The 21,843-nt window shown below is 37.2% G+C and overlaps 1 protein-coding gene across 1 annotated transcript in view; it reads left to right on the forward strand.

The window, feature by feature from the left end:
• LOC150078915 (uncharacterized) overlaps positions 1–21,843 on the forward strand; it is a 508,023-nt gene that overhangs the window by 350,273 nt on the left and 135,907 nt on the right. The window contains exon 16 of the mRNA XM_090382884.1: positions 1,897–2,005. Within this exon, the coding sequence (XP_090239010.1) occupies positions 1,897–2,005 (109 nt within the window). The remainder of the gene's footprint in view (positions 1–1,896; positions 2,006–21,843) is intronic.

Consider the following 21,843-nt stretch of genomic DNA (forward strand, 5'->3'; position numbering starts at 1 on the left):
ATAGGGATAAGGGCTGTCGCATTCATCCACTCTTTGAAGCTCTTGTCCTAAGGAGAGATGAACAGTTTAGAGTGGTTCGTTCCATTTCCGGTTCCAACACACGAGAAGTGGACCATGTGCAAGTGCCATAATTTGTGTCGTGGACCTGCCGGGGCATATATGTGTACATATATAGATTATTGAATAACCTGTCCTGTGAGCCTGTCTGCTCTGCTCAGAGAACTTCATTATCAGACTGCACAATTTCCCCAGGTCCTTTTCGTTTTCCACTACCCTGAGTGTAAAACCACACATTTGATACATTACTCTGGGGTTATTACTACCCATATGCCTTGCATTTGTCAATTAAACTTCAATTGCCATTTCTCAGCCTATTTTTCTAGGTCTTGTTGCAGCAGCATACCTTCATTATTATCATTAACTACCCTGCAAACCTTTATATCATCTGCAAACTTAGACATTAAACCTGATATATCCTCATCAATATCATTAATAATTACAGAAAACAATGTGCCCAGCACCAGACTCTGTGGGACTCCACTAATAACATCAGTCCACGAAGAGCAGTGTCCATTGATTATCACTGTTTGTCTTCTCCCACTCAACCATCCCCTTATCCTAGAAATAGTACTCTAAATAATAGTACCCTAGAAATACTACTCTAATTTTGTACAGCAGTCTTTTATGTGCAACAGTATAATTCTTATAAAGTATATTTCTTATTCATATATTCTTATAAAGGTGACAAATCTTCCCCTTTCAGTTATTTCCTATTGCTTTTACTTTTGAAAGCAATGGAGAAATCCAGCATCCATAACCTTTACACTGTTTTGAATCTTTATCTGATTAATGATTGCCTGTTTGGATTCCATTAGTGTTAGTCCAGTCATTATCTTTCTCTGATATCATTGTTTTTTTACTCATCTTGAATGACTTCTGTGGAAAAGTTCAGGGAAACGGGTAGTTGCTCTTGACATTTTTAAGGATTTTGATCATGTTTGGCATAAATATCTAAACGAACCTCTATCTATTATCTGCCTTCCATTTTTTGCACTTTCCTAGCCAGTTTTCTCATTGACCACTCACTGATGATAAATGTCTCTATGTTTTCTAACTTTGCAACGAAATAAGCTTTCTCTTTTGATTTCAATGTGACTTTCTCCTAAACAGCACCTAATCACAGATCCATTCTACCATAGAAATATTGTTCTCATATCTGGAAAATTCTCTCACTCAGAGAAAATCCCTCTCTTATGAACTTTCTCCACTCTAGTAGATGATTATTCTGTTTCTGAATATCCATGTAATGTGGAATCCATCTAATATCTGTAGGAACGGCTGCATGCATTTTCGTAGATATTTTCATGTTCATTTTCCTTTTAAATTAGCATCTGTAATTCACCTCTTTCTTCTAAGCCATTCTGAATATGGCCTCAACTAGTTATTGTCCATTCATAGATCAACTCCAAGCCTCACCAGACTGATTTTTTCCTCTTCCTTTATTCTTTTCTTCTTTGGAACAACCTTCCTTCATATGTATTTCCTAAAAATTTAATCTCCACAAATTTAAGTCCAGTATCAACAAGTATTTTCTGAACCTTCAACCCACGAATTGTGGCACAGAGTATTATAGGGTCAAATACCTTTTGAGTTTGAGTCACCATTTAAAAAAAAAAATTTTTTTGAGTCATTTCATTCTTGAACTTTAGGAAAAAACACTTGAGAAAAGTAAATAAATTTATATAGTGATTTGTGATGAGAAAGTCACATATGCCTAATTAAAAATACTACACTCCTGTTACACCAGATCAAGTTTTGAAAGTTCTCTACCTTTGCTGAGTAGGTTTCGCTAGGGGTTGGTTTTATTTATCCTATTTTTTTTTTTCTTGTTGATAGGTATGGTATTCCTGCTAATGGGAGTGAAATGTTTAGAATTGCAATGAAAGAAATAATGCCAGACTGTTGTACCAGTAATCCCATCTGGTTACCATCGGATACAGCAATGGTTTGTTAGCTTTTCTTTTTAATGTTATTAAAAGAGTAAAACTTGAAAAATTTTACAATTTTTAATAAAAATTTAAACTTAATAACTTAACAGTTAATATTAAAAACTTCATGACACCCTGTTTCTTTAATAAGTTCTCATCGGAATTAATACTGTTCATTTTGCTGATAAATCAATATTTTATGATATAGTCCAGTTAATATCATATTTAAGTTCCTAATGGTGACCTCTGATGCACAGTAATTAAGAAATCATTTTTCTTTTCCTTTGGGCACTAACCTGTCCCCTCCTGTAATTCATTCCTGTTTGCAGGTCATCAAGAAAAGATGTGGCAGTTTTGAATTCCTATATTTTTTGATGTAATCTGTTGACATGAGTAAGTTTGGTATCATTAACACAATTAGTCACTATGTTGTTAATAATTATTAATTACTATATATTGGATCCACAGGCCATCTAGATTCATTTTACATTACAGAATATGCTGTCAATTAATGTGTTAAACAAAATTAAAATCAAAAACTTATATATATATATATATATATATATATATTTTTTTTTTTATGAAAACCCCAAACACAAAAGGTATCAAAACCTATAGTACTTCGTACCGTGCATGGATTAAAGGGGAAGTATGGGGGGTATAGTATGTAATCTTTGTATACCCAAGACCATTTGCAGATGTTGATTGAAACTTACCAAAACTACAGCCAGTTTTCTTCAGAGATTCCCTCCACAGCAATTCTTTGATTTCACCTTTCATTTATTTGATGGGAAGTGAATTATTCCTGTGGACATTGTCCTACAGGATTTTTTTGCAAAATGTCCAGTTTGTTTAGCAAGTGCAGTGGTTAAGGTCATCCAATCCTGTATTGTCCATATATCTATTAGAGATGATCCTAAGATTAAAATGTTCCTTTAGGAAATGAAGAATTACATTCTTCATATGTGGTCCTTCCCAGTCTTGGGAAAACGTTTCTTCCATGTTCATTCCCTTGCATTAAATAGTAAGAACAAGGTGGTCTTGAAAGATGTAACATTCTGCACCTCCCATGTCTTTTCTATTTAATGACACCATACTAATTGGTGCCAACACAGTACTTCATAAAATGTACGCCTTCAAAACCGTTCCATCTTTTCTTAATGATCCTGTATTTGTTCAGTTTTATTTGTGCTGTGTAATGTATATATATTATTAAAGGTTAATATTTATTACTCCTACTCATAAACTTCAAAATGGTATATTTTAGCCATAGTGTAAAAATAATCTATCTTGACACACTTTCAAACTTAATATATGATTAGTTTTTGTTGGTGAATTATTATTAGATATTATCTATTCCCCTCTAATAATTTGTCTAATTCTTCCTTGAATTTATTCAAACTACCTACTTCCACAACATTGGATAGAAGTTTGTTCCAACTATCAATTACTCTTTAACTGAAAATAAATTTTCACACATCTGTACTACAACTATCCTTTTTCAATTTAAATTTATATTTCCTTATGTGTGTGGTCTGAGAAAAAGTAAGAATGCCATCAGCATTTAGCTTACTTTTAATCTATTTAAGACCATGAACACTTCAATCAGGTGTTCCACGTGCTGCACTTTGTAGAACTGAAGTCTTTCATGGTAAGAGTATTACCCTTTTGTGCCCCTGATTCTCTGCACCCATTCCAAAAGATCATCCTTCTTAAAATGAGCCTTCCAGAACTGTATGCAGTACTCAAGATATAGCTTAACCATTAACTTATACAACAGTATAATCACTTCCTTCTCCCTTCTGGAAAAATTCCTATACATCAATTGACAGAACCCTATGAGCTGTTCTAGCAACTTGTGTGCACTGCTCAGAAGAAAACTTCATGTCAAGCTGTACAATTACTCCTAGATCTCTTTTTATTTAGCCACCTCTAGTGGGATACACCTAATTGGATGTTATTCTGGGATTACTGCTGCCCATTTGCAATACCTTGCATTTATCAGTTTTAAACATCACTTCTCAGCCCATCTGCCCAATTTTCCTAGGTCTTGTTGCAATGCTATGTTATGATTCCTGTCGTTAACCACTCTGCTAACCTTTGTATTTCTGCAAACTTATCCAATATCATTTAATAAATATTGAAAACAGTAAGGGGCCCAGCACTGATTCCTGAGGGATTCCACTAATAACATTAGTCCTCTATCTTCTTCCATTCAAACAGTCCTTTGTCCATAGCAGTTGCTTCCCCCAATGTGATACTGCTCCAGTCTGTACAGCAGTCTTTCATGTGAAACGGTATCAAAAGCTGTACTGAAATTTAAGCATGTGGTGTAGTAGTAGTGGCATGTGATGCAAGAAAGCAAGTGTATGAGCTTATGCAGCATCAGCCAAAAAAAAAATCACACTATTCCCTCCAAATGCCTGTCCACTTCCTCCTTATATTTATTCAACCTATCAACTTCCACAATGACAGATGGAAGTTTGTTTCAGCAATTAACTGCCCGCTGGCTAAAGGCAAATTTCCACACATCTATTCTTCATCTGTCTTTTCTTAATTTGAATTTATGCCCCCTTAGGTTCGTAATCTGAACAAGTGGAAGGATCCCATCAGAATTTAGTGTGCTCAACCCATTATACACCTCAATATAGACCTATACACCTCGCCTTATACACCTCAATCAGATCACCGTGCAGGTGCCTAGTCTCCAGCCACTGCAATTTTCAGAACTTAGGCCTCTCTTGGTAAGAGGATCCCTTCATTCCCCTCACCAGTCTTGTTGCCCTTCTCTGTACACCCTCAAGCAAATCGACATCCTTCCTAAAATGAGGCCACCAGACCTGTACGCAGTACTCAAGGCGTGGCCTGACCATTGCCTTATACAGAGGGACAATCACCTCCTTTTCCCTGCTAGCAAAATTCCTATATATCATTGACAAAACCCCATGACCTGCCCTAGCAGCCTGTCTGCATTGCTCAGAAAACTTCATATCTTACTGCACAATTACTTCCAGATCTTTTTCATTTTCTGCCACCTTAAGTGTAGTACCACACCACACAGTTGGTACTTTTCTTTCGGGTTACTTCTACCCATATGCAGTACTTTGCATTTGTCAAGGTTAAACTTCAATTGCCACTTCTTAGCCCATCTGCCCAAATTATCTAGATCCTGTTGCAGTAGCACACTGCCATTACTGTCATTAACAACCCTGCCAACCTTTGTATCATCTGCAAACTTTGACACTAAGCCTGATATACCTTCATCAATATCATTGATAAATATACAAAACAACAGTGTACCCAACACCGAACCCTGTGGGATTCCACTAATAACATTAGTCCACGAAGAGCAGCACCCATTGATTACCACCCTCTGTCTTCTCCCACATAGACTATAAAATATTTAAGGGCAAAGGCCTCATGCTATGAGGTAGAATGATTAACCTACATTCACATGCATTCACAATATGAGATATAACCAAAACGATGCCTATTTAATTAATTAATCTAACTACTTTGGTAGATGGCTACATTAAAATGATGCTTTTGCACTAACCTATATGTTAGTGATTCTACCTTGTAGCATGAGGCCTTTGCCCTTAAATATTTTATAGTCTATATCACTGCACATCATCAGGCATCTCTCATATTGTGAAGTTATACTTCATAACTGGGTTGTCACTATTGCAACACCAGGGTACCTGCCCACCCACTGAAGAGAGCCAACAAGCTTTGAAATGGTGCCATCTGGGTGGTGGTGGTATCCGCTGAGAATAAATAACAGTAGTCTTCTCCACTGGTGAAGTGTTATTTATTCAAGGTAGTACAATACCATGGCAGCTTGTTGTGAAGGCATTCACAATATGAGATATAACTAAAACAATACCATTTTAATTAATTAATCTAACTACTTTGGTAGATGGCTACGTTAAAATGATGCTTTTGCACTAACCTACATGGTTAGGCATATGGTGTCAAAATTATTTTTTGCATCCAGTTCCTTTGTGACTGCATAATAGTAGCAAATCAAATTGATCAGACAAGATCACCCCTTCACAAATCCAGCCTGTAATTTCAATATAAATCCATTCCTGTCAAAATCGTCCTGCAGTACTTCTTTAACCACCAACTCTATTATTTTCCTGAGACAAAAGTCAAACTTTATTGGTCTGTAATTAGTCAATCTGTTCTTTAATCCCCCTTTGTGAATAGGATAGAAAACATTTGCACATCTCCAACCTATAGGGACTTTTCCAGGATTCGAGGATGCTCTTATAATTAGGGCCAAAGGTTTGCTTACCTCTTTTGCTGCTTCTTTTAATATAATTAGATAGATCTCATCAGCCCTAGATGCTTTGTTACTCTTTGCTTCAACAATGTCTCTTCCACTTTCTTTTCATTTGACATAAAATCATTTAGCTCCCAGTTATAAGTTGGTGAACTTCTGGTATTCCTATCTCTAAAAACTTCCTCATGTCATGGGTGAATGTTGATGCAAAATATTTATTGAGTTTGTCAGAAACCTGACCATAATCATCAGTGGTTATGTATTTAATGGACTAATGCAAAGAATTCTTTGCATTCTTAGCCAAGGACTTCTCATAATCTACCTTATGGGTTTTGCAATAGCCCTTAGTTAATTCTTCAGTTATTACTATTTTTAGGTTCTTTTAAATAGTACTACAGACAAAAATTTATAGGAATTAAATTTTGTGAATAGGACTATGTCACCCAGTTCACTTGTTTGGTAATTTTATATTTAGCAATTTTATAATTTCAAATAAATAATGTGCAGGAGCATCGTCATACATAGGAAAAGAGGTATTTTCCTTAAATTTTGTGATAACTCTTGTAACATTGATTAATTACTGTAGCATTTTCATTTATAATATATTGATCAATTACCTGAGAGCAGATTCTATCCCAGATAACAACACCTCTCCTTGTGTTATTGTCAGGGACAGAATCTGCTGAGAAGAACTGTGGTTTTAAAGAGATGGAAGAGAAAGTGACAAATGTGGAAGAAGTAGCGACTATTTTGTATGAAACTAATTTTTTGGTTGTCCAAACAACAGAAGTGGAAACAAGCAAGTGAAAATGAATATAATTTCTTAGTTAGTCACTATGGAAAAAATACTGGATAAAAAAGAGTCGATGTTGTGATTGAACAGAATCGTGACTTGCACACATTCTCAAAACTGATTATGGAGGATTTAGATAGAAATATTCAGCATAACTGATCATAAGATTCATTATAATTGTGTCTTATAATAATGTTTCCCAAAGATTGACGGAAGTTCTGTTGTGTAGGCCCTACATATATTTCTTTATATCTTGTATTTCATAGGCGCCTCCATAGCCAGGTGGGAAGGAGCAGCAGTGCGTAGCACACACTTCTTGATTAGACCGGGGTTCGAGCCCGTCACCACCAAATACGGAGGATGCGGAAAGGTCAGGGAATGACCACCGCATATCCCAGAGCAATATGGCCTTAGTTGCTAATCCTCTTAAAAAAACCAAATAACAAACTTGTATTTCATGGTAGTTACATGGCTTTTGAGCATTGGTGTATTTTCATCTACACTTATATGGGAAACACTATATATTTCTGACATATTAAATTGAATAAAAACAAATAAAACATATGAAGGTTATAGGGATTCACATTTTTGTTGGGGATTAAGACCCTGCTGCATTACCAACTTTTGAACCATTTGTTGTTACAAATGTAACTCCATTTTAAAAAGGTGGTTTCAAGAGAGAAATGATTAATTACAGACATGCAAGTTTAACTTTTAAAGCAGTGAATATTCTGGAATCTGTGATTGAAGATTTACTGTAGGATCATCTGGACAGAAAGAGAATTTTTCTTCAAGAAACACAGCGTGGATTAATTGTTCATGGGTGGAAGTGTTTTACCAACAGTTGTCAAAGAGCTATGGCTACTGATTTAAATAGTGAGAAGAATGTGCAGTCTGTGCATGGGTTTCCAAACCAAAATGATAGTGAGACTGGAAAATTTTGACAAATAGAGAGGTGAGAAGTATGATTTGTTTTTGCATGCAAAGGGAGAATTGAAATACATAAGGAACTTATTGATGTGTGTGGGGCATCATAGGCAAAAACAGTTCCTTGTGGTGTATTGCATTCCGGTTTGGATGTGTTTATCTGAATGATCATCCATGCTCAGGAAGACACTGTTCTTCCACATCACAAGACAGTATTCTACTCATAATAACTGCAACACATGCAAAAACCCATATATATATGACTAAATAAATCTTTAATAAAATAAAATAAAAATTAGATACAGGAAAAATCTTTATTTTAAGGTTAAGAACTAGATAAAGGAAGGACAAGGATGACTAGATAAACTATTGGAGAGAATGAAAAGGTGAAATGGGAAGTTTTTTTTTTTTTTTTTTTTTTTTTTTTTTTAACTGATGCTGCATAAACTTGCTTTCTCTTATTTGCCATTACTAATATTAATTTAATATAAAATAAAAATAAATACACACACACACACACACATACAATATGGTGTAATATATATGCACCATATTATTTTATTAAATATATGTATTAGTTTATGGGGAAGATTATCATAAAAGACATTCCTAGATAAATCTATGGAGAACACAAAGGGTTAGTATGTTACATATACACAAAGGATAATATACAAAAACTTATTGCTGTATACCTACAATTTGGGTGACTTCTTACAGGGTCAACCACCCAAATTGAAAGAAAAAATAATAAGGAATTCTCTGTTTCTGTAATGATCAATATGCACTATGGTAAAATCAGTTTTGAGGTTATATAGTGCATAGTACACATTGATCATCATTGACCCGACAGAGAACAAAGTATATAAAGTTAAAAACTAAAGCAAGAATAAAGCATGTGGTTAAAGCAGACTTACCATGTCCAATCAAAAGAACCACATGTGGACCCTACTGTAGCCAAAAAAGAAATGGAGTTGTGTATAATGTGTGGCCTTCTAGTGAGAATTGGAAAGTAGTTATATCTGTGTGTTGATATGCAGGAAATTAGCCAGTAAATTATATATTAAGCTTAGGCATAATGAAACTTGGTGATAGTGAGGTGGCGTAAATGGCTAATGGAATAGGAATGACAGTACCTGAATCCACAAAGGTGAAGATATAGTACCATGCTTAGAAGTAGTTTCTCTTACATCCTCAGATTGCCCTAATAATTTTGGAGAAATAAGAGTTGAGTATAGGATGGCTGAAAGTCTGATGCAAGATATAAGGTAAAGCTCAGGTGAGCCTGGGATCACAAGTCCATTTCTATAGTAGGAACCTGAGCTAAATTTGCAAGTCATTATGCGTTAACTTAAGTGAGGTGATGTATATATACAACGATAATGGGAGAAAAAAATCAAGGTGAGATTAGCATTAGTAATGGCGTATAATGCAAGAAAGCAAGCTTATATAGCATCAGGCAAAAAAAACTTCCCATTTCACCTATCCATTCGCTCCAAGTCCTGATACCATGTCTCTTATATCCCAACAATATCTGTCTTTGATATCTTGACCAGCACTTCAAATTCATTGAATTTATTTACTATACAGTAATACCCCGAAGTTACGCGATAGGTGGGTCTGACGAAAATTGCGTAATTCGAATTCGCATAAGTCGGGGTACAACTTTGCATATAAATACATATAAATTTTGCTTAATTTGTACCAAGGACTAACAAAAACACTAGTTTAGAAGAAAAATATTAATAAAATTGCAGTTCTTTATACATATTAATACAAAATATGTATTAAAAAAACAAATGACTTACGTAAAAAAGTTATTTCGATGTCGATGGCTTCATAAAATCTAACAAATTCGTCTGACGACACAGCGCCTTCTTTTTTTCACGCAGAATTTCGTCGTAGCAAGCTAATAATTTTTTTATTCCTTGCTTTGTAGCTATAACGCGTTCTTCGTTGGAGTCTATGTTTTCTAAAATTTTAAGCCCTTTACAATTGAGCCCTTTTCAATTTTCAACCTGTCAAGTTTGCAATTGTCATGTGCTTTTCGCCATTGCTTCATTTAGGCCTGTAGCACGTGCAATATCACATGGTCTTTCATTTCGCTCAAAGCGTTTCACAATTATATATTTTTTCTCTATCGACAGAGGCGGACTGGCCATAAGCCTTACCGGGGAAACCCCGGTGGGCCAGTGTGATTTTGGCCATAAACCATAGTATGAGGCCACTATAAATTTTCCCGGGTAAGAATTTTTGATCCAGTCCACCTCTGTTTATCAATAATTGCTTTTCTTTTTCTCTCTGAATCTGCAGTGTCTTCACCAGGACGCTTCCTTTTCACACCTTTTTAATTAAGTATTTTACTCATTTTTAGGGAATAAAGCACAATTACAAAACAAGGAGGCACGTTTGATACGCATAAACAAAGCTGTAGCAACTGAATAAACAACACCATAAAGGCAGAGATACACTATTAACACCTCACATTTCTAGGAGTTCCTACCATAAAACAATAAAAATCCAGTTGCATTTCTGTTAGTGAAATCTGTTATAAACTGGTAGTAAACTCGATCTAATTGCATTTGCGATTATACCGATAGCTGGAATTGTGTTGGTTTTTACGTTATTATGGTGAAATGTTTCCCCTTCACTGATATAAAAAACATAAAAGCAGCAAAGTTGAATTTTGTTCATCTTTCGCTCTCATTCTCCGCCGTCGCACCGTATATCGATAACATATGAAAAACGACCTTGAAGATAGTGGGCGGCAGCGTTGCCAAACGAAAAAATCAAGAACTGCGTAACTCCGAGTTCGCGTAAGTCGGGGTATTACTGTACTCCTATCATTGTTGTACATGCAAGTATACGTGCACCTTCATAATATGGTGCGTGTGTGTGTGCATGCGCACCATATTATTTTATTAAATATATGTATTAATTGATGGGGAAGATTATCGTAAAAGACGTACCTAGATAAATCTATGGAGAACACATAAGTGAAGTATATTACATAACACAGCCTAACTATAAGTAACATAAGTTACCCTAAAACAGCCCATGTATATACTTGTTCCATGATGATTCCCATCAGTTCTTGAAATCCCCAGCACCTTGCTTTCCAAGCTGCTGCTCATTCCAGTAGAAGCAGTCCAAGAATCGCTTTCATCTCTGCCTGTGGCTATTGTTAGCCTATTAGTTTGTGTATACCCCCATGCTAGCAGTTTTCCAACCAGCCTAACACTGCCTAAATATCCTTAGCAAATATTCTTGCACCCTTTCTATTTCTTTCTATCACAATCTCTCCAGGGCCAAACTGATTGACAAGGTTCTCAGCATATACTCCCTCGTATCGTGTCTGGGCAGAAATGTAGACACTTTCAAATTTAACCCTAACTCATGACTTTTTTTTTAACATTGCCCTGTACAGTATAGTTTAGGGCTGAACTCAGGTTACATAGGGAGTTAACTAATGTACAAGTTAGTGCAATTGCATCATTTCTGTACTTAGCCAACTACTTAAGTAGTTATAAATTGGCATCATTAAGTATATCTCATATTGTGAATACCTTCACAAAGATTTGCCATGATTTTTATTTATTTATTTCGTATGATGTGATCAATACACGAAGGAACCAGTTTTTACTTGCTTCCTTCGTGTATCGTGGCTGGATATCCAACCAACCGGTTGGTTCAACACCATCGTGATATCCAGCCCGAAGGCGGGAATCGAACCCGCGACCTTTGGGTTGTCAGGCAGGCACTTTACCTACCCGGCTAGCCCGGTCGGCATTTGCCATGATATTGCACTACCTCGAATAAGTAATGCTTCACCACAGGAGAACACTATTGTTACTTATTCTTAGCAGATACTATCACCCATATGGCACTGTTTCGGAGCTTATTTGCACCTCATCAGTAGGTGGGCAGGTACCTTGGTGTTGCAAGGTACTTCGCAACCCAATTGCGAAGTATAACTCCACAATATGAGAGATGCCTGATGGTGTGGAATAATTTAGATTACAGAATAGTTTAGGGCTAATGTCTCGGTTTACGTAGGGAGTTAACGTATGGATGATGGTATCTGCTGAGAATAAGTAACAATAGCCTTCTCCTATAGTGAAGCTTTACTTATTCGAGATAGTGCAATGTCGTGGCAACTTGTTGTGAAGGTATTCACAATATGAGATATATTAATGATGCCAATTTATAACTACTTAAGTAGTTGGCTACGTACAGAAATGGTGCAATTGCACTAACTTGTACATTGCCCTGTACTTGTTATGTAAGTCTGAAGATCTACTCTTAATGTCATTAGTGCCAATGACAACAACATCACCTTTTGTGCCCTTAAAAAATTATATCTGCTCTACAATGTCGTCAATTTTTGTCTCTGGCAGACATACCCTGTCCTATTCCTCCTATCCTTTTTTGCACAATATATTTCCTGTTTTCCTGATAACAGAGTCACTGACAACAACTAGCTCCTGTGGGACCAGCACCTTGGGGATTGCCACTGCATTGCCTGATGATCAAGTGCAAGCTCTAGTGTTGATGTGGGCAGCTGAGAGCTTGATGCTCACCCCCCCCCATAATTTAAATCCGAGGGCATCGACCCTGTTCTTCAAGCTCTCATAAAGTCCCATAATAACACCGAGTTGGCATCTGACTTCCTCACACTCATTACATCGAACACACAAAGACATCTCTTGGCAGTACCATGTCCCTTTCCTGATATCTTCACAAACATCAAACAAGCAGTACATTTTAAAAGGCTGCGATTCAGAGGACAACTCAGTTCTCCCCCAAGCCACAGTACTCCCACTACCTTGAGCCTTTTGCTTTGCAGCTCTAGTCTGAGGCATGATTTCGGTTCAAATTCAATATAATTAAAAATACTACACTAAACTTATATCCCAATGCAATAATAACACTATGGACTGGTTATGCTGTGAAGTTTATGTTACTGAATATATATATACAAAGGGTACTAGGAAAGTTTTGCAATACAGCTTTGTTTATTTAATTTTTTCAAAGTAATTTCCTCTACATTCAATACACCTCTCCATCCTCCGAAACCAATCTTTAAACCAGTTCTGCCAAATTTCACTAGGGAGTAAAGCACACTCGTCCCAAGCCCGTAGAAGGTCCTCATCACTGGAAAACCGCCTCCCTTTTAGCTTCATTTTCACATGCGGGAACAGTGCAAAGGCGCAGGGAGCAAGGTCTGGACTGTAGGGAGGGTGCTCGAGAAGTTTCAGTCCTGTCGTGGTCAAATATTCGGTGCAGGCTTTGGCACGGTGAGGCTGGAGCATTATCGTGATGGAGGTACCAGGTGTCCATTCTTGACTTTGGCCGCAGGTTCTTCATAGATCCAATGACTTTAGGCAGGCATTGTTCAGTATACCACTTAGCTGTGACTGTCTTCTGCGTGTCCAAAACGACACGTTCCACAATTCCACTCGATTTGAAAAATATAGCTATCATTTTCTTCTTTACAGATCGGGATTTTCTGACAATTACGGGTGTGTCGTCATCATCAAAGACCCAAACTTTGTTTTGAGCCTTGGTCGGCAGATCGTAATAGTACAGCCAAGTCTCGTCACCTGTCACGATGTTGTTCACATACCGAGATTGTCCCTTATCAAACTTTTTTAACGTCTCCCGGCACCAAGTCACACGTCATGTCATCTGCTCTTCAGTCAGTTGATGCGGCACCCAGAGAGAACAAAGTTTCTTCACGTGCAAATGATCTTGCAGAATCGAACGAATTGCTGGTGCATTTAGGCCCAAAGTATTCTCTATCTGTTGGTACGTTTTCCTCCGTAACTGACGTTCGTGGCCTTCCCGGCCTCTCAGAATCCTCCAGAGTGAAATTTCCCCTTTGGAATTCTCTATACCACCTGAATATCGTTGTACGATGTGGACAATCATCATCTAGTGCAAGAGTCATTTCTTCTAAGCACTGGTCTATGGTTAAACCACGCACGAAATTATACCGCAAAACTGTCCTTATCTCATTTCGTGACCATGATGCCATCGCAAGCACTTTACACTCTCACTACTAATGAATAACTGAGCCCATCGACTTGGTGCGGCGGCTACTATGCACATATGAACATGTCTCAACATGCAGCAACAAGCAGCTTCCTGTGATTCATTGTTGCGTCATATTGCAAAACTTTCCTAGTACCCTTTGTATATTTCAATATCAAGCTTCCGTACGTATAACGTTATGTTTGTAAATTCTAAGTAGTTATAAAAGATAATATTTTTAACTATCTATCGCTAACCTGTGTGATTTGAACTTTCGAGCAACCTATTTGTGATGCTATATAGCAGGGGTGGCCAGCTGGACAATCTTTGGGAGCCATAATAGTGAGAGGCGTATTGGAAAGAGATATATAATAAAATGTGAAGATACGTCTCCACGAGTTGATGGCGCCATCTGTTGTGCATAGCATCTCTGTGATAAAACGCTTTAGACATACATGCGGTTCAATCAGTTTTTTACAGTGCACGAGTTAATTTGTGTGAATATTATTAGTTTCTTTTTAAGTAAGATCCTTGAACAGTTATTATGCTGTCTGGAAAATGTAAATATGAAGACGAGAATAGGGGATTTAAGGCAGAGTGGGAAGAGGATTTGTTTCCGTGAAGAGAAACGGTAAACCATTGTGTCTTTTGTGTCAGGTAACATTGTCACAGTTCAAGACCAGTGATCTTAAGCACAGTTACAAAACAAATCACAGATCTTTCACCCAACAATTTCCTGCTGGTTCTGTGTTAAAGCAAACTAAAATATTGTCTTTAAAAGAAAAATTTAATAGTCAAACCAAGGTTATGCCAATATTTATTAAAGAGGCAGATTAGCATTAGCTGAGGCATATCAGGCAAGAAAGCAAGCTTATACAGCATCCGCCAAAAAAAAAAAAAAAAAAAATTCTTCCCATTTCACCCATCCGGTCACTCCAAATGTTTCTCTAGTTCAGCCTTAAATTTATTTAAGTTATCAACTTCCACAACAACAGATGGAAGTCTGTTCCAGCAATCAATAACCCGCTGGCTAAAAGCAAACTTCCGCACATCTATTCTACAAGTCTTTTCTCAATTTGAATCTATGCCCCCTCATGTTCTTAGGCTGAACAAGCAGAAGTATCCCATCAGCATTGAGCCTGCTCAAACCATTCAAGGCCTAATACACCTCAATCAGATCACCTTGCAGGTGCCTAGTCTACAGATACTACAACTTGCAGAACTTAAGCCTTTCTTCATAGGCACATGCACCCCTTTGTTCCTCTCACCAGTCTTTTTGCCTTTCCCTGTACTTGTTCTAGCAACTCTACATCCTTCCTCAAATGAAGCTTCCAGACCTGTATACAGTATCAAGGTGTGGCCTGACCCTATACAAAGGGAAAATCACCTCCTTGTCTCTGCAAGCAAAATTTTTATATATCATTGGCAAAACTCCATGACTTGCTCTGGCAGCCCGTCTGCACTACTCAGAGAACTTCATATCTGACTGCACAATTACCCCTAGGTCTTTTTCATTCTTCACCTCCTGAGTGTAGTACCACAGAGTTGGTATGTTTCTTTTGGATTACTGCTACCCATATACCGACCAGGCTAGCCGGGTGGATAAAGTGCCTGCCTGGCAACCTAAAGGTTGTGGGTTCGAATCCCGCCTCGGGCTTGGATCAGAGTACTGCAAAAACTGTGGTAGGTACATTATGGCCACAGAAGCTGATGCGAAAAAAAAAAAGCTAGCCATATGCAGTACTTTGCATTTGACAATGATGTTAAACTTCAGTTGCCACTTCTCAGCCCATCTGCCTAACCTTTCTAGATCCTGTGCAGTAGCGTACTGTCTTTAGTGCCATTAACAACCCTGCCAACCTTTGTATCATCTACAAACTTGGACATTGCCTCAGGGGCTCACATCTGGTGAGTATGGGCTTGACAAACCCAGGGTCCTGAGCTGGACATCATAATTCTTATCTTTCTTGCCTTCTTGGTGATTCCCTTCTACTTCTGACTCTCTCTCTCTCTCTCTCTCTCAGGGTAACAAATGGAAGTTTTTTTTTTTTTTTTCTTTTGACTGCTGCAGCATAAGCCTTGGGCTTCCTTGCACCGTATGGCTAATAATAATAATAATTAAGCCTGATATACCTTTATTGATATCATGGATAAATACACAAAACAACAATGGGCCCAGCATCGAACCCAGGAAGACTCTGCTAATGACATTAGTCCACGTAGAACAGTGTCCATTTATTACTACTCTCTGCCATCTCCCACTCAACCATCCCTTTATCCATTGCAATAACTTGCCCTTAATGCCATACTGCTCCAATTTGTACAGCAGTCTTCCGTGTGCAATAATATCAAAAGCTTTCCTGAAATCCAAGTATATGACATCAAAATTATTTTTTTTCCATCCATTTCCTTTGTGACCATATTGTAGTATCCAATCAAATTGGTCAGACAAGACCTTCCATTAACAAACCCGTGCTGTGTCTTAACTATTACTGCAGTCTTGTCTAGATGATCCTGCAATGCTTCTTTAACCAGTGACTCCATTATTTCCCCTGGAACACAAGTTAAACTAACAGGTCTATAATTACTTGTGTCACCTTTTGAACCCCCCCCCCATTGTGAATTGGTGATACATTTGCACACCTCCAGTCCATGGGGACCTCCTCTGAGTCCAAGGAAGCTCTCATAATTATAGCTAAGTGTTTGCTTACTTCCTTTGCTGCCTCCTTTAATATAACCCACCCCCAGGTGCCTTCCTTAAGTTTAACTTCAACAGTTTCTCCTCCACTATGCTCTCAGTTATTACAAAATCAGTTAGCTCCCTGTTAGAGTTTGATAAACTTCTGGCATTCCTCTCCTTGAATAACTCCTCATGTGTGAATGTAGATGCAAAATACTCATTCAGTTTATCAGCCATTTTAGCAGGATCATCAATAGTCAAACCATCTATGTTAAGTGGACCAATCTGATATATCCCCTTCCTTCTAGAGTTTACATAAGTAAAGAACTCTTTGCTGTTTTTCTTTGTGTCATTTGCCAAAGATTCCTCGTAGTCTGCCTTCGCCTGCCTAACCTCCTTTGTGACTTGATTACAGACTAGCTAGACTTGCAAGCCTGTGAGTGATCAACTCACAAGTTCCAGTCAGTATCTGGAAAGTTAAAATCCTCCATTACAAGACATTCTGATTTACTGGCCCATTCTATTTCTCTGCAGAACTGTTCATTGTGAATATCAGCGTCATTAGGCCTATAACATACTCCTACTTTCGTCTTCCCTTTCTCAGTGCTTATGTCACACCAAAGTGACTCGACAGTGCACTGTTCGGCCATGTTAATTGGCCTTGTTTCCTTGGATTTTATGTGTTTCTTACTAATTAACTAATAATATAATGATATTTGATGTTTTGACCAAAACCTCAAATTCATCAAATTTATTTGAGGGTTGAGGTGTTGGCGACAATTTACGAATATAAAATCTACTGACACTAAGTATTAACTTTCAAAATCGCTATCTAAATTCAAAATAAACGACAGAGCTTGGCTAGAACTATAAAGCTACTTATAGAAAATAATTAAGTCAATAAAACAACTAAATATAAATGAAAACTTAGCATTCGCCTCAGCTGCAAAAATCTTGACCAACGTTGTAGTTCTAGATGTGACAATAGAGGCTGGATTTATTTTGGCCTTCAATATCGCTTGGCAAAGCACCCCTACATGGAAAGAGAGTTCATTAAGAATAATATTTCTCAAGTAATTTTAGTTTTAGACCCAGAAAATAGAAACCTGCACAAAATGATTGAACAGATCCAGACATACAGTGGAAAGATGAATATCTGTAATCAGCACTGATATCATAAATAACTTGCAACATGATTTAAAGAATGGCCTTGGACAAATCTACAGACATTGAAAATAAACCATAACTAGCCATATTTATTCATTTTGTAACAAATAATCTAGTCGTGAAAGAACTATTAGATCTGATTGCTTTGAAGGATACGACTCGAGCTTCAGACGTAAAAGGAGCTCTTGATCTTGTGCTTGGCAAAGCTTCTGTACTAATTAAGAAGATAGTCAGTGTTGCAACTAGGTCTGACAATACCGGTATTTCAGTATTTTTAATTTATGAAACCGGGATACCGGTTTCATAAATTAAACAGGTATTCCAAATAAAACAATTTTTGCAATAAATTTTGATGACAATTAGGTGCAATAGTAAAGTAAGAAAAAAACAAGTAATTACTTGAATTCACATTTTAAATCAAACTTTTATTACAATAATAAATATTCTAGCAAAAATTATTAAACATACAGTTATTCTAAAAACAAAAAAATAAGCATCCACACTACCTGTCCGAATAAAGTGAGCTCTTAAGAAACTCAATAGTATTATTGTTTAAACTGGATCTAATTTTGATACATATTTAATTAGCGGCAGAAAACGGCTTTTTTGGAATCTGCTGGTTGGTGCTTTGTACTGAGATAGTCGTAGACAAGTTGCAGTGTAACCCCTCCCCTTATTCCTTCATCTTCAAAAAATCTTATTTCCTTTTTATCAAAAATAAAAAATATTTCCTTTTTGACTTTTTATGGCACTATATCCGTATTAACAAAAGAAAGGGACTGACAGTTAAGCTTGGTGAGGAAACAAAATCTAAGTTGTGGGTGGGGGGATTATTTATTTATTTATTAATTTTTATTTCCCTGGTTACCTGTACCTTAGTATCGCCTTCAGTGGCCATTTTTATGATTTTGGTACAGCTCCCCTCAAGCACTAAGCTCCACAAGCTACCTGACTTCATTAAAAAGTGAGAATTTCCAGGAGCTGGGGATATTCCCCCCACACAAACAAGAGTATATATATATTATATATCATATATATATATATATATATATATATATATATATATATATATATCATATGTGACTGTCAGTTTCTCAAGTTGTTGTTGTTTTTTTGTTTTTAGGAGCATTAGCAACTAAGGCCATATTGCTCCGGGAATATGCGGTGGTCATTCCCAGACCGACCTTTCCGCATCCTCCGTATTTGGTGGTGACGGGCTCGAACCCCGGTCTAATCAAGAAGCGTGTGCTACGCACTGCTGCTCCTTCCCACCTGGCTACGGAGGCGCCTAGTTTCTCAAGTCTCTCTCTCTCTCTCTCTCTCTACAGCTTCAGATACTAAACTATAGTAGAACCCCTTTAATCCAGACTTGACGGGACCACACTCGGTCCGGATTAACCGGAAGCTATCTTTAACGTAACAATTTTTATTTGAAGTTACTAAATGACAAGATTTTAACTAAATTGGTTTTTATATTAAATTAATAAAACAATATTTTAAAGTAAAAATTATAAAAAATAAAAGAACATGGTTATTAAACAAAACACTGTACAAAGCAATAAAGTTTTAATGTAGAACATTATATTACACAAAACAAATAACAATTTTTAGAAATTTACTTGAAATATTCCTCAATGTTTTTTGCTTTAATTTTGAAACTCACTTTCTAAGTTAACGCGTGTATGCGTGGACAATGCTAACTGCAGCTGTCAACCGAATAGGCCAGCACTCGAGATTACCCTATGATTGTCTCCGACCATACCACATGGTCCAGTCGGACTTCTGGAGGTCACAACCATAAAACAATTAGCAGTCACCTGTTTATTAGGCTTTTCTGTTAGTGCAATCTAGTGTAAACAGATAGTAAACACGATCTTATTGAATTTGCGATAATACTGACAGCTGGAATTCTGTGGATTTTTACATTATTATGGTGAAATGTGTTTCCCCTTCCATGAAATCATCAATCATATAAAAAATAAATAAATCTTCATAATGTTCTCTTCATTCCTATTTTTTTAAGTTTCGTAACTTGTTATTCCGTTCTCACTTGTGCGTGTTAGTTGCAATTTGTGTGCGCAGTATTGTTTGTTATTGATTGCTTATCTTTTTTATTGTTTTAAATTTTAAACCCCCTAACAAATGTCAGCAAACAGAATTTTTTTTTTTTTTTTTGATAGAATTTTTCCCCTGACTGAAAATTCAGTCCGGATCAACGGGGGTTCTACTGTAATTCAGTCTTAATCACTTCCTCATATTTCTCTTAATCACCAATATCAATTCTCTTCACAACAGCAATCCATAAGTCGCTAACTTAATGCTAACAATTCCATGTAATCTCTCTTAATTTAGCAATATCAATTTGCTTTACAACTTCATCCAATAAACCAACTCAATACTAAACATTTCCTTATTTCTCGTGTTTCTTCAACTTCAACCTTACTCTAAAATAATCTCCCACTTTAAGGACCAATTCCAAAACAACACAACGGTTCAGAGGACTTACCTTCCTTCTCTTTCACGGTGGGATTCCTTTGTGCGGGTTCCTTCCACAAAGTGTAGTGATGTCTCTCACTCTCTCTTCTTAGTTGAACTCTGCATCTCTGCTGTATAGCTGTTGTTGTTGTTATTTGGTTTTTAGGAGCATTAGCAACTAAGGCCATATTGCTCCGGGAATATGCGGTGGTCATTCCCTTGACCTTTCCGCATCCTCCGTATTTAGTGGTGACGGGATCGAACCCCGGTCTAATCAAGAAGCGTGTGCTATGCACTACTGCTCCTTCCCACCTGGCTACGGAGGCGCCTGCTGTATAGCTCTTCCAGTACTGTCTTATTTCGGGATTTCGAGAACAGTTCTCTGATAATACTGAAGGAAATTACCACAGCAGTAGTAGAAGCCAGGGCACTATCTGGCTTGCTTGTTATTCAACTTCCGGATTAACTTCTAGCACAGGAACATGCCAGGCAGAACCCTTCACTGTACAGCTGGTACATTCCATTACATTAGAGAGAGGTGAAGGTGATTCTTGCACAACTTCTATTAGAATAAGTAGCGACCCGGATCGAGGGGTGTTGGGGTTTCAGGGACAGATGGCAGTCATCCTGAATTAGGTGGGTATATGAGATGTGTTAGGGTAACTAGGAATAGGAATAGAAGAATGTATGCTTCCCTGTATACCAATGCTAGAAGTATAGTAAATAAATTTGATGAATTTGAAGTGTTGGTCAAGACATCAAAGGCGGATATTGTTGGGATAGCAGAGAGACGTGGTGTCACACAGATATAAGGAATGCTGAACTGGAATTTGGGGAGTACAATGTGTACAGAAAGGATAGAAAGGGAGGAGGTGTTATGCTGTTAATTAAGAAAATCATAAAATCAAAAGAAGTGCACCCAGTTGATATAGATGAAGAGTATACTGTTGAGTCAGTTTAGTGTGACATAAGCACTGCGAAAACAAAAATTAGAGTAGGAGTGTGTTATAGGCCTAATGACTCGAATGAGTACAATGAACAATTATACAGAGAAATAGAGTGGGCTAGTAAATCAGAATGTCTTATAATGGGGAATTTTAACTTCCCAGATATTGACTGGAACTTGTGGATTGGTCACTCACACACTAGTCAGACTTTTGTGGTTATATTGGATGATTGTTTTCTGCAAAAGCATGTTCGAGAGGCAACCAGAGAAAGTAATACTCTTGATCTGATTATCAGCAGTGATCATTCGTGTATTAAGAATTTGCAGAAAAAAGAACCACTAGGTGGCAGTATTCACAGTGTACTGATGTGGGATTTACTTAAAGATTTAATTACCATCAGGGGTAAAGGAAAGGGGTTTTGCTTCCGTAAAGGTGAGTACAGTGGTCTCCGACAGTTTTTAATTTCTGTACAGTGGGGTCAACTGACGATGTTACCAACAGTAAAGTATAAGTGGGAAGCATTCAAGGAATTAAGCGTGGAAACTACT

The sequence above is a fragment of the Mastigoproctus giganteus genome, chromosome 10 (assembly GCF_048544385.1).
Source record: "Mastigoproctus giganteus isolate SK-2022 chromosome 10, ASM4854438v1, whole genome shotgun sequence".
Lineage (NCBI taxonomy): Eukaryota > Metazoa > Arthropoda > Arachnida > Uropygi > Thelyphonidae > Mastigoproctus > Mastigoproctus giganteus.